This window comes from Emys orbicularis, chromosome 3 (genome assembly GCF_028017835.1).
Source record: "Emys orbicularis isolate rEmyOrb1 chromosome 3, rEmyOrb1.hap1, whole genome shotgun sequence".
Lineage (NCBI taxonomy): Eukaryota > Metazoa > Chordata > Testudines > Emydidae > Emys > Emys orbicularis.
In genome coordinates this window covers 1,310,907-1,322,806 of record NC_088685.1, presented here as the reverse complement: position 1 = coordinate 1,322,806, position 11,900 = coordinate 1,310,907, and the positions used below count along the sequence as shown (strand labels likewise).

General features: G+C 50.5%; 1 protein-coding gene across 1 annotated transcript; it reads left to right on the top strand.

Annotated features, from left to right (window-relative positions):
- The first annotated feature begins 2,200 nt into the window (after positions 1-2,200).
- On the top strand, positions 2,201-2,937 carry LOC135875664 (inositol 1,4,5-trisphosphate receptor-interacting protein-like 1). The gene is given in 2 exon segments (XM_065400615.1): positions 2,201-2,617; positions 2,620-2,937. Coding segments are annotated over 2 exon segments (735 nt in total).
- The last annotated feature ends 8,963 nt before the right edge of the window (positions 2,938-11,900 follow it).

Below are 11,900 nucleotides of genomic sequence, written 5' to 3'. Positions count from 1 at the left end.
AAGTGATTTTATTAAATACAGACAGTAGGATTTAAGTGGTTCCAAGTAGTAACAGACAGAACAAAGTAAGTCACAAGCAAAATAAAATAAAATGCGCAAAGCTATGCCTAATCAAACTGAATACAGATAATCTCACCCTCAGAGATGCTTCAGTAAGCTTTTTCTCAGACTGGACACCTTCCAGGCCTGGGCACAATTCTTTCCCCGGTACAGCTCTTGTTCCAGCTCAGGTGGTAGCTAGGGGATTCTTCATGATGGCTCCTCTCTCCCTCTGTTCTCTTCCACCTCTTTATATATCTTTTGCATAAGGCGGGAACCCTTTGTCCCTCTGGGTTTCCACCCCCCCTCACTGGAAAAGCACCAGGTTAAAGATGGATTCCAGTTCAGGTGACATGATCACACGTCATTGCAAGACCCCATCGCCCACCTGCCAGCACACACATATACAGGGAGACCAACAGGTAAACACAACCATCCGCAGACAATGGTCCTGATGACTTAATGGGAGTCATCAAGATTCCAAACCATCATTAATGGCCCACACTTTACATAATTACAATAGGCCCTCAGAGTTACATTTTATATTTCTAGTTTTAGATACAAGAGTGGTACATTTATACAAATCAGATGATCACACTCAGTAGATTATAAGCTTAGTAATGATACCTTACAAGAGACCTTTTCCATGAAGCATATCCCAGTTACGTTATATTCACTTATTACCATATTTTCTCTAAAACTATCCCAGTTACATTATATTGACTTATTATCAAGTTTTTATAAAACCATATAGACTGCACAACGTCACAGAGGGTTTCTCCAAAAGTTTGTCTTTGGAAAGTTGCTGTTTAGCTGTGAATGAAGTTTCTGAATGTCTGTCTAATGTCTCAGAAATAAATCTGGAATTAGATCAAGCGAACGGAGAGGAGAACAAGGAGATTTTGGATGAGCCTAGGCAGCCTTGTGAGTTGATGGCTTTATCTAGTCAGCAGTTTGGGAAGGCAAGGAGAGTGGAAAATGAGTGTCCCTATCCCTTACCTGTTTCCTGTGTGGAGAATTGTGACAGTGAAGGGAATGTGCCTGTGTCTGTCAGGGGTATTGACTTGCCTATGGAGGAAGCTACCTCAGTCTCCGAGCAGTTGTCTGTGAACAGTCCTGTGTGCTGGGACAAGGAAAATGAAATCCCAAACTGTGTGTCTAGTAAAGGAAAATGTGTCTCCAGCTCTTCTTTGTCTGTGGAGCAGACAGAAGGTTCCTTTCAGCCTGTGATGGTTGAGAGTAATTCAGTTGTCTCAGAGTTGGTTCTGGATTCAACTAAAGCCCAGGAAGGGAATGGTCCTAAGTCTGTGTCTGCTGGGGAGAATGGCACTGTAACTAGGTTGCATCCAGTTAGTGTCTTAGCAGAATCCCAGAGACCAGACAATTCTGGTGCTTGTATCTTGCCTGTTGCTAATGTGTGGTTGGAAAAGGATGTAGCAACTCTGTCTGATCTGGGTAATACCCTAGCCAGGGCACAAGGAGAGCATGAAGGTGATTTGGTTGTGGTACCTACGGACAGTTTAACAACTTGTAGCAAAAAGGAAAAAATTCATAAGCTTGTGTGTGGCAAAGGAAAGGAGAATGCTTCTGACTTTTCATCTAGTGAGTCTATGGGTTTGCCTGAAAGGAGATTGAGCAGAAATCTGCCTGATGGGCCAAAGGTGATCCTAAATGTAAGTAAGAGCCAGAGTCTGTTGTTGCTCAGGGAAGTGTTCCTTTAGAGCAAGCCCTAGGTGAAAAGGGTAAGGGCAGAATTTCTGTGAGGGGTGAATTGCTGCTTAGAAAAGCTCCCCGGGGAAAGGAATCCTCATGGTAATCTGTGTAAGCAGTTCCCTGCATCTGAAGGGTGTGAACGTGATTTAATCAAGGAAGTTTCAGTTCCTAGCAGCCAGAAATTGTCTGTTGTGAATGGATCCACTGACTTTCCTTTTGAAAGATCCAGTGTGGGTAGCTTTGAGAAGGTCTCAGAGGAAGTAAAAGTTATTAAGGAATTTAGACAGCCCTATGACCAAGTGGCTGTGTGGGGCCAACTTGTTGGGGAGACAATGATGTTGGAACAGGAATGTCTCCGTTCTGATTCTTTAAGTGAGCAGTCTGTGCTTCAGGGTCTGAGGACAGATTTGGTTACTGGTGTGTCAGAGCAGAACAGTTTTATGGCTAAATGCTTGAGGATGCAGGGGAGAGCAAGCCAACTCTCACCCTCAGACTCTTTAGATTTGTGTGCAAGGCCTGGGCACTCCTGGCTCACAACTACAGCTTCCAGCTCATGGCCCAGCCCTCCACCTCCTCCTGCAAACTCAGTCTGGCTTTCGAGTCCGGGAGGGCCCTCTCCATCGAGATCATACTCGGGGTGCGACGGGGAGACTCTCTGGTCTTCCTGGCCAGCCACGGGGCTGAGACGGGCCACCCGAGCAGCACAGTCTGGCTAGAGATCTTCGCTGTCCAGGAAATGCTGTTCCTCCAGATGGTGAGCAGGTATGCCCCACAGGACAGCTGCCACCTGAAATGCCTCCAGATCCTCATCCACCTCAAGGAATGCAGGCTGCCCACCCTGGAGAACAGGATCCTCACCACCTACCAAACTTCAAAACCGCCCTGATGCACCTCCTGCTCTTCCTGCCTCTGTGGGCATGGGGCCTGGAGCAGCTAGCTAAGAGGCTGCAGGGCATCCTCTTGTACCTGCGCCGTTGCCTGGAGAAGAAACACCTCTACCACTTCCTGATCGTAAACAGCGCCCTGCCCAGCCAGATCCCTGTCCCCAAGGACTTTTGGAACGCCGAGCCCTTGAACCTCTTCCAGCACCTGGCACTGGAGCCTGCTGCTCATGCCCAGGCAACGAGCGAGTTCCTGGAAGTGATGGAGCAAGTGAGGGCTCTACTCCCACAGCGCAGCAAGTAGCAAGACGGTGTGTGGGTCCGCGGCACCGAGCAGCCCATTATGCTGTGGGTCTGATAGCCGAGCCCATCATCCACAGCACAGAATCACTAGTGGGAGTCAGACCATGCCACTGATATCGGAGCGAAGCCAGAACAGCGTCGCTGAGCCGGAGCAGGCCCATCAGGGCTTGCCGGAGATGCCACCCTGTGTGCCCTGGGCGTGGAGAGACTTGGGGACAGAGGGCATGCAGAAGGCACTGTACATTGAAAGCCAAGTCAGATGAACTTCCTGGTCCCAGAAATGCTCCAGTATTGTTGTACGAGTGTACGTCTTTCTCAAGGGCTTTGCTCTCCTGGTTCAAATAAAAGCGTTGGCAAATCTCCATTGTTAAACACCTGACCCCATCACTGCCAGGCCAAGGGACTGAATCTCTGCTGAAACGACCTCCTCCCTCCAAACGTGTTCCACGGACTCCCCAAGCATGCGGAGTCTGTTTTAGGCATTTGGATGGACTATGGGCCAAAGGTGTTAACGGAACCCAGTCACTGTCCAAGGTCCAACAGGTTTTTGTTTGCAGAGACCTCAGCTGTTCCTTGGCGTGCAGGAGGTGCTGGGAAGGAGGGGGAGGCCCCACCCTTGCTCCGCCTCTTCCTGCCCCTGCCCCGCCCTCTCCCCCAAGGCCCTGCCCTCATTCCACTTCTTCCTGCCCCAGCGCTGCCCTCTCCCCCGAGGCCCCATGCCAGCTGCCGAACAGCGGCCCAGCTGAACAGCTGTGGCTGGTGGGTGGTGCCCACCTCCACTATTTTTTCCCATGGGTGTTGAGCCCTGGAGCACCCACGGAGTCGGTGCCTGTGCCTGATTCTCTCCTCATTTGTAGCCATGTAAATCAGGAGCAACCCCAAGGAAATCAGTGGAGCTACACTGGTATCAAATTAATGAGCCACAGTTGGGTCACCAGCCTGATGAGTGGCGCTGAGGTTCACCAGCAGATATAAACCCGATCTGACAAGCCAGAGAAGGCACGTCAGACTGGCAGTGCCAGCAGGAATCTGAAACACACTTCTTGAGTTGAAGAGGGTACTAAGCAGGGGCGAGTCTAGCTGGCATAGCTATACTGGCAAAGGCGCTGTTGTGTAACCTGCATTAACCATAATATAATATAATATAATATAATTTAAACCTTGGTTTTGGGCAGTTCATTTCCCTTGTTTCTTGAGGAAGAGGCGTTAGTGAGGGGGCATGACTGGAGGGCACCTATGGGAGGGGAATGATCTGCTACTTTAGCTACCAGCTCTGCCCTCCTCCTGGCCCCACCATGTCCCCGGTAGGGCTGGAAGGGCCATGGGAAGAAAGGAGGATGGTAACTGATGGGCTGTGAGGAGCACATCCACCAGCTGGAGGCAGCAAGAAGAATAACAGGGACCTCCAGGAGCTCTCCACTTCAGAGAGCTAGTGCAAAGGAAGGGGCTCTGCACAACCCTCTGCAGTACGGGAGTCCTGTTGATGTGTGGAATGGCCCAGTCAGTGGGGTGTGCTCACATGAATTAGGATGCTTCAAAGAGATGAATAGTCTCAGTTGTGGAATACCATTGTTCAAGGTAATCGCACGATGCAGGTCAGTTTTAGAGCAACTGGAATATTAACATTTTCTTCTCATTGGGGGGGACGGTATCTGAGGAACGCCTGAGCCAAAGATGTGGTCTCCTCATTTCAAAAAAGATATACTGGCACTAGAAAAGGTTCAGAGAAGGGCAACTAAAATGATTAGGGGTTTGGAATGGGTCCCATTATGAGGAGAGATTAAAGAGGCTAGGACTTTTCAGCTTGGAAAAGAGGAGACTATGGGGGATATGATAGAGGTATATAAAATCATGAGTGATGTGGAGAAAGTGGATAAGGAAAAGTTATTTACTTGTTCCCATAATATAAGAACTAGGGGTCACCGAATGAAATTAATAGGCAGCAGGTTTAAAACAAATAAAAGGAAGTTCTTCACACAGCACATAGTCAATCTATGGAACTCCTTGCCTGAGGAGGTTGTGAAGGCTAGGACTATAACAGCGTTTAAAAGAGAACTAGATACATTCATGGAGATTAAGTCCATTAATGGCTATTAGCCAGGATGGGTAAGGAATGGTGTCCCTAGCCTCTGTTTGTCAGAGGGTGGAGATGGATGGCAGGAGAGAGCTCACTTATGTTCTTATGTTCTAAATTATTCCAAACGTGCACCATTGCCCCTGTTGTGGCATACCGATAGCCTAGATAATCTCATTATGCACGTGGATTTTAGAGTACTTTGAAAATTAAAAGAAGCTCATAATGCAGAGGGAGGACATGTATTGGGAACCTCTTGATCAAATGACCTAAATTTGCACCAGAAATTCTACCCCAGTCCCTGAATAGCTTTTTAATTATTGCTTCCCCAAAACGGAAGTGGGTGGTGGAAATTATCCATGACTGATCCCGAGAGAGTAATATCAGGATCAGAGCCATAGTTTGAGCCCCAAGTATGTGTATAAAAAAAAGTTAGAAGTGTAAAATTTGGATGTTGCGTGATTATTTCAGTGGGACTGAAGCTCACTTAAACAACCTCTAAAATCTTGACTACTAAACCAACCCTGTGGCTATTTTCAAAACAAGATTTTTTGAGGGCCTCTTTCCCCTAATCAGCCTTCTCTTACCCTAACCTATTCTGTCATGCTCCCAGCACTCTGTTCTATATGTACTTGCAACGGTGGAAAGGAGAAATTTTCACACCTGGATCCAGTCTTTCAGGCCCACAAAGTCAGCAGTTACCCTGATTTGGGGGAATTAGGAATGTAAAGGATAATTTCATTTTTAAAGTTGATCTGTAAAGGGGCAATAACGGAGACTGTGCCTTCATTTGATTTTCTTCTGATGTGTAAAGAAGGCATGAAGATTTGGGGGCCTAGGTGTTTTTTTTTTTTTTTGTATGTTTGTTTTTGTTTGTTCTGGGGACGGAAGATACATTTATGTTGCCTCCTTTTATATTAAAAATCCAGGTCCTGCCTAGCCTGGGGGACTCATGCTTTGGCTTTGTCTAGACTAGAGTTGATGGTCCTGTTCTAATTTGAGCTAATTGATCGTGAATGCTAATTGTGTTGATAATCATAGCTAAAATGCAGGAGCCTCCAAAACTCGGAGTACCTTTGTTCAAAAGGGCTTGCCTGTGACACGATAGACTGAAGCACTTCAGGGGCGATAGCATTTTTGAATCCATCCCTGATTATTGCCAGCATCACTCCCTGCATCCACATTTGGGCTTGCGTACAAGTAAGGGCGGTGGAAACCCCCTGCTGCAATTTCCCTAATGCTTCTATTAGATGGCTAAAATCACCCTCTTTTGTTAGATACCATGAATATAATGTGGCTACTAAATCCAGACTAAAGGTAGATATTGTGGACACTGAGCTAGTCAATGGATCTTTAAAATCTGATAGTATGTGGCCCATATTCCCAGCCACTGCTTCTGAATTAAAGAAACTTGCAATTCCTGGGCTGGGACCTATACCTTCCAACCCCGTGGTGGCCTCTTTGTGGATTCTTAGGTGTTTATTATGTACTGATTTTAGCCACGCTTCCCAGCCCTTTGAGAGCAGTGTGAGATAGGGCTTACATGATGGATATAAGTTTAGAATGGTTGGGTGGGCAGTTACGTACACGATCTTAAGGGCGTACTGTGGATGGATCAAAGCTACCTGAGCGGACTCCTCCTTTAGCACTATTGGTCCCACAAAGCTGATCTTTGGTTCAGGCAAAACCACTACTTGTGTCGTGGTACAGTATCCGTAAGGGCCCATAGCTATCCACATTCCCGAGTCTTACTGTTACATTAAACTTAACTACACTTATGCAGTCCTGTACCTCTTGGACAGGAATTGCCTGATTATTTGAACATTTAATTGGGGTGCACAAAGGAGCATAACAAAAACTACTAACAAAGAACATTCTAACTGGAGTACTGACCCTAATTATGAGGGATATGGTGCTGGGAGACCAGGAAGATGTAATATTAGCGGTGCTTATACCAGTGGAAACCTGATTTGGCATGGCAAAGGATATGCATCCGCACATATTTGGAAGAGAGGGCACCTTTACACTGGTGCAGTCACCAAATAAGGGCTTCCTTAATTCCCACTTGCAGGTATCCGATGGTTTTTTTAATACAACCCAGAGGTTTTGCCTCATTATTGTGGTAATAAACTGTTTTTAGGGCTCCAAATTCACCCTTGCTTCTGGATTTTTCCAGGACCCATTTAATTTTACAGGTGAGAACTTCCTGAACCGCAAACACAGTAATGGGCTCGCCAGTCTCGGAGGGGTCCGAGGTTACAGAGGGATCCCCCAAGGCATAATGTCGCCCTGTCTTACAATACCAATGGTCCCCCTCATACAAATCTATATATGAAACAACCACACTTACATAACTAATTAACATTACATACAATGATTGAGGTAAGGCGATTGCAGTGATGGTCATGATTGATCTAGAATTAGAAGAGAGAAAAAAAGTTTATTAGGGTGGGTTAGGTTCCCCTCCTCGCCACACTTTTAATTGGCTACAGTGGAACCACTTGAGCCTCCCTCCTCGCTTTGATGGAATGCGGAGCTGGTAGACGGACGCGCTAGCCCTGTTAACAATGGGCGCTGGTCCCATCCACCGGGGGCTTAACACGTGTCCCTTTTCAGAATAGAACCTGAACATTACTTTTATACCGATTTCCCAGCCATTATCATCTACATTCCCCAATTTCTTTGTTACTGCCTGGTTTGTAGCCCCCAGTCGCTGCGCTACCTGGTGCTGAATGCCACTGATTACCTCTAGGATTTCGCTCATGTATGTATCTATACGGACCCTGGGTTGGTATCTGTCCGGCGGGACACCACCCACCCACCAGAGCTCAGGTGCGTTCATTGCTCTACCAGTAAGCACTTCGTGAGGCGAAAACCCATGGGTGGTTTTGGTCGATCGCATTGCCATCAAGATGAATGGCAATTTCACATCCCAATTCCGCCCCTGCACGTCTATCATCTTTTTGAGGGTAGTTTTTATGGTTCTATTGGCTCTTTCCTTAAAAGCCGATATAATGGCTTGGCTAACCCGGCATAATTCTCAATGAATTCCTTTGAGAAGCCGGTTAGCCCTAAAAAGGACCGTAAGGCTGAGACATCTTTTGGAATTGGTAATTTGATAATTCCACCCTTGCTTTGTCTGGGGATTTCCCATCCTTGCCTAGAGTAATACCGAGGTAGGACACCGTTTGGGTAGCCAGTTGGATTTTTCCTGGATTTATCAGGAAGACAGTCTGCTGGATGGTGCTAATGACCTCCTCCACTACTGTAAGATTTTCCTCCCTCGTAGCCGTAGCCACTAGAATGTCATCAACATAACTCAGCACTTGGTGGTCGTGCTTCAAGGCTTTACACATAGCGTGCACCCGTCGGTGACATAGGGTGGGGCTATTGTGTAGCCCTTGAGGAAGGTGTGTGAATGTTACCTGCCTACCCTCAAATGTGAATGCAAACTTATGTCTATCAGCGTCCCTTACCGGAATACTAAAAAACGTGTTTGCTAGATCGATAACACTAAACCATTCGGCTCCCTGGTCAATGGTGGCCATGATCTCTTGGTATTTGGCTACTACAGCTGACAAGCGTGGGGTCACCCGATTTAACTCCCTGTAATCGATTGTTAATCGCCATGTAAAGCCATCAGCCTTCCTGACTGGCCATATAGGGGCGTTGCAGGGGCTATTAGTGGCAATTAACACTCCCTGTTCCTCTAAAGATTGTATTGCCTGGCGTATGCTGGGAACTGCTTCCACGGGGAAGCGATACTGTTTTTGTGGCCGTGGGTTAAGTCCAGGCACACTAGCTTCACCTTGGATCTGACCACACTGAAGCTTATGTTTGGCAAAAGCACGGGGGTATTTTTGTACCAGTGCCAACACGTCAGGTTCCAAGGGTGGGAAGGAACACCCCTCTAGGGCCTTCATAGCCGCCACCCGGTGGGAGGCTGGCACTACCATTCCCCCTTGATCTTTATAACCTGCCTTCTGCAACAATAGGTTGGGCAGATCGATGACCACCTGCAATTTGCACAACAGGTTGCTGCCTAAAATCCCACCACCACCCAGCGAACATTTCCCAAAAGAACCTGTAGTTTGGAAAGGCCCTACAGAGCATTTTAATGGCTCTGTGAAGGATATAGTCATTTTATCTCCCCCCGCATAGCCCTCAACGGTTTGTGTGAAGGCTACCTGGAGAGAAGCCACATAGGGGTTCTGCTCCTGGCACAATAGTGGCTTGCAAGCTAAGACAAAGCAGGCCTTTTTCTCCCCCTATGTTTGCTAGTGCAGCTGTCTGCTAGAAAAGCTGACCAATACATTTCTGCTTCAACCTGCTTCAGCATGTAAGCAGTTAGCATAGAAGTAGGTGAGAGTTTACAAAATGGAGTCTTGTGGTTCAGGTAGGCCCAGAGCAAAGGAGCTTTATCGGCTCTTTGGCCTTCCACTCCCCTGAGTTACCTGGTAGCTATGCCTAGTGACACCAACAGAAGGGAGGGGAATAACCATAGAGCCTAACTCCAACAAACACACAGGCAAGCACACAAGGTGGTAACTGGAGCCCTTCTACTTTCACTCCTTCACTGGACATTGACTCTTCTCTGGGCGGGATCAGACGCCTCCTCCCACAGGGACTGCTGCCGAGGAGTTCAGGGGAGTGTCCCACCCGAACCCCTTGGCGCCGTCCTGGCTGCAAGTAAGAGCCTACCCCTGAGTGTCTGCAAGTGTGCGCCCCGAAACAACAACCCCCACAATAAGGGTTTCAACAGCTGTCACGGGCTGACAGCTGATCCCTGCTGTCAGGGACAGAGAGATCCTGACTGCTGCTGTGCCTCAAATCACAGCTCAGCAAGCAGACACCTTCTCCCTCTCCTGGGACAGAGTCAAAACCCCTCCCGCACCAGACCGGCTCCCTAAATACCCTGCTGGTTGCTAGGCAACTCCCCCTGGGAGGTTCCCGCTCTTTTTGTGCTTCCCGCCCTGTGCCTTTTGCAGGGAACTGAAACTTTGCAAGACCTATGCATCACCCAACTTTGCAAAACCTATGCATCACCCTTCTTTATTGCATGCATGCACTCTACATGGATGTGTTCCAAGCATGCACAACTTAACTAAGGAGCCTCATTTTTTACAGGGTGAGGCAGGGGATGGGTTTGGGGTGGGGCTGGGGATGAGGGGTTAGGTTCATGATGCAGGAAGGGGCTCAGGGTTGGGGCAGAGAGTTAGGATGCGGGGGGATGAGGGCTCTATTTGGGGCTGGGGGGTTGGGGTGTGGGAGGGGCTCAGGGCTAGGGCGGAGGGTTAGACTGTGGGGGGATGAGGGCTCTGTCTGGGGATGGGGATGGGGGGGTTGGGGTGTGGGAGGGGCTCAGGATGAGAGTAGGGGTGTGGGGGTGAGGGCTCTATCTGGGGCTGGGTGGTTGGGGTGTGGGAGAGTCTCAGGGCTAGGGTCGAGGGTTAGGATGTTGGGGGATGAGGGCTCTGTCTGGGGCTGGGGCTGGGGGGGTTTGGGGTGTGGGAGGGGCTCAGGGTGAGAGTAGGGGTGTGGGGGTGAGGGCTCTATCTGGGACTGGGGGGTTTGGGGTGTTGGAGAGTCTCAGGGCTAGGGTGGAGGGTTAGGGTGTGGGGGGATGAGGGCTCTGTCTGGGGCTGGAGATGGGGGGGGGTTGGGGTGTGGGAGGGGCTCAGGGTGAGAGTAGGGGTGTGGGGGTGAGGGCTCCATCTGGGGCTGGGGGGTTTGGGGTGTTGGAGAGTCTCAGGGCTAGGGCGGAGGGTTAGGATGTGGGGGGATGAGGGCTCTGTCTGGGGATGGGGATGGGGGGGTTGGGGTGTGGGAGGGGCTCAGGATGAGAGTAGGGGTGTGGGGGTGAGGGCTCTATCTGGGGCTGGGTGGTTGGGGTGTGGGAGAGTCTCAGGGCTAGGGTCGAGGGTTAGGGTGTGGGGGGATGAGGGCTCTATCTGGGACTGGGGGGTTTGGGGTGTTGGAGAGTCTCAGGGCTAGGGTGGAGGGTTAGGGTGTGGGGGGATGAGGGCTCTATCTGGGACTGGGGGGTTTGGGGTGTTGGAGAGTCTCAGGGCTAGGGTGGAGGGTTAGGGTGTGGGGGGATGAGGGCTCTGGCTGGGGCTGGGGCTGGGGGGGTTTGGGGTGTGGGAGGGGCTCAGGGTGAGAGTAGGGGTGTGGGGGTGAGGGCTCTATCTGGGGCTGGGGGGGTTGGGGTGTGGGAGGGGCTCAGGGCTAGGGCGGAGGGTTAGGGTGTGGGGGGATGAGGGCTCTGTCTGGGGCTGGGGATGGGGGGGGTTGGGGTGTGGGAGGGGCTCAGGGTGAGAGTAGGGGTGTGGGGGTGAGGGCTCCATCTGGGGCTGGGGGGGTTGGGGTGTGGGAGGGGCTCAGGGCTAGGGCGGAGGGTTAGGGTGTGGGGGGATGAGGGCTCTGTCTGGGGCTGGGGCTGGGGGGTTTGGGGTGTGGGAGGGGCTCAGGGCTAGGGCGGAGGGTTAGGGTGTGGGGGGATGAGGGCTCTGGCTGGGGCTGGGGATGGGGGGGGTTGGGGTGTGGGAGGGGCTCAGGGTGAGAGTAGGGGTGTGGGGGTGAGGGCTCCATCTGGGGCTGGGGGGTTTGGGGTGTTGGAGAGTCTCAGGGCTAGGGCGGAGGGTTAGGATGTGGGGGGATGAGGGCTCTGTCTGGGGATGGGGGGTTTGGGGTGTGGGAGGGGCTCAGGGTGAGAGTAGGGGCGTGGGGGTGAGGGCTCTATCTGGGGTTGGGGGGTTTGGGGTGTCGGAGAGTCTCAGGGCTAGGGTGGAGGGTTAGGATGTTGGGGGATGAGGGCTCTGTCTGGGGCTGGGGCTGGGGGGTTTGGGGTGTGGGAGGGGCTCAGGGTGAGAGTAGGGGTGTGGGGGTGA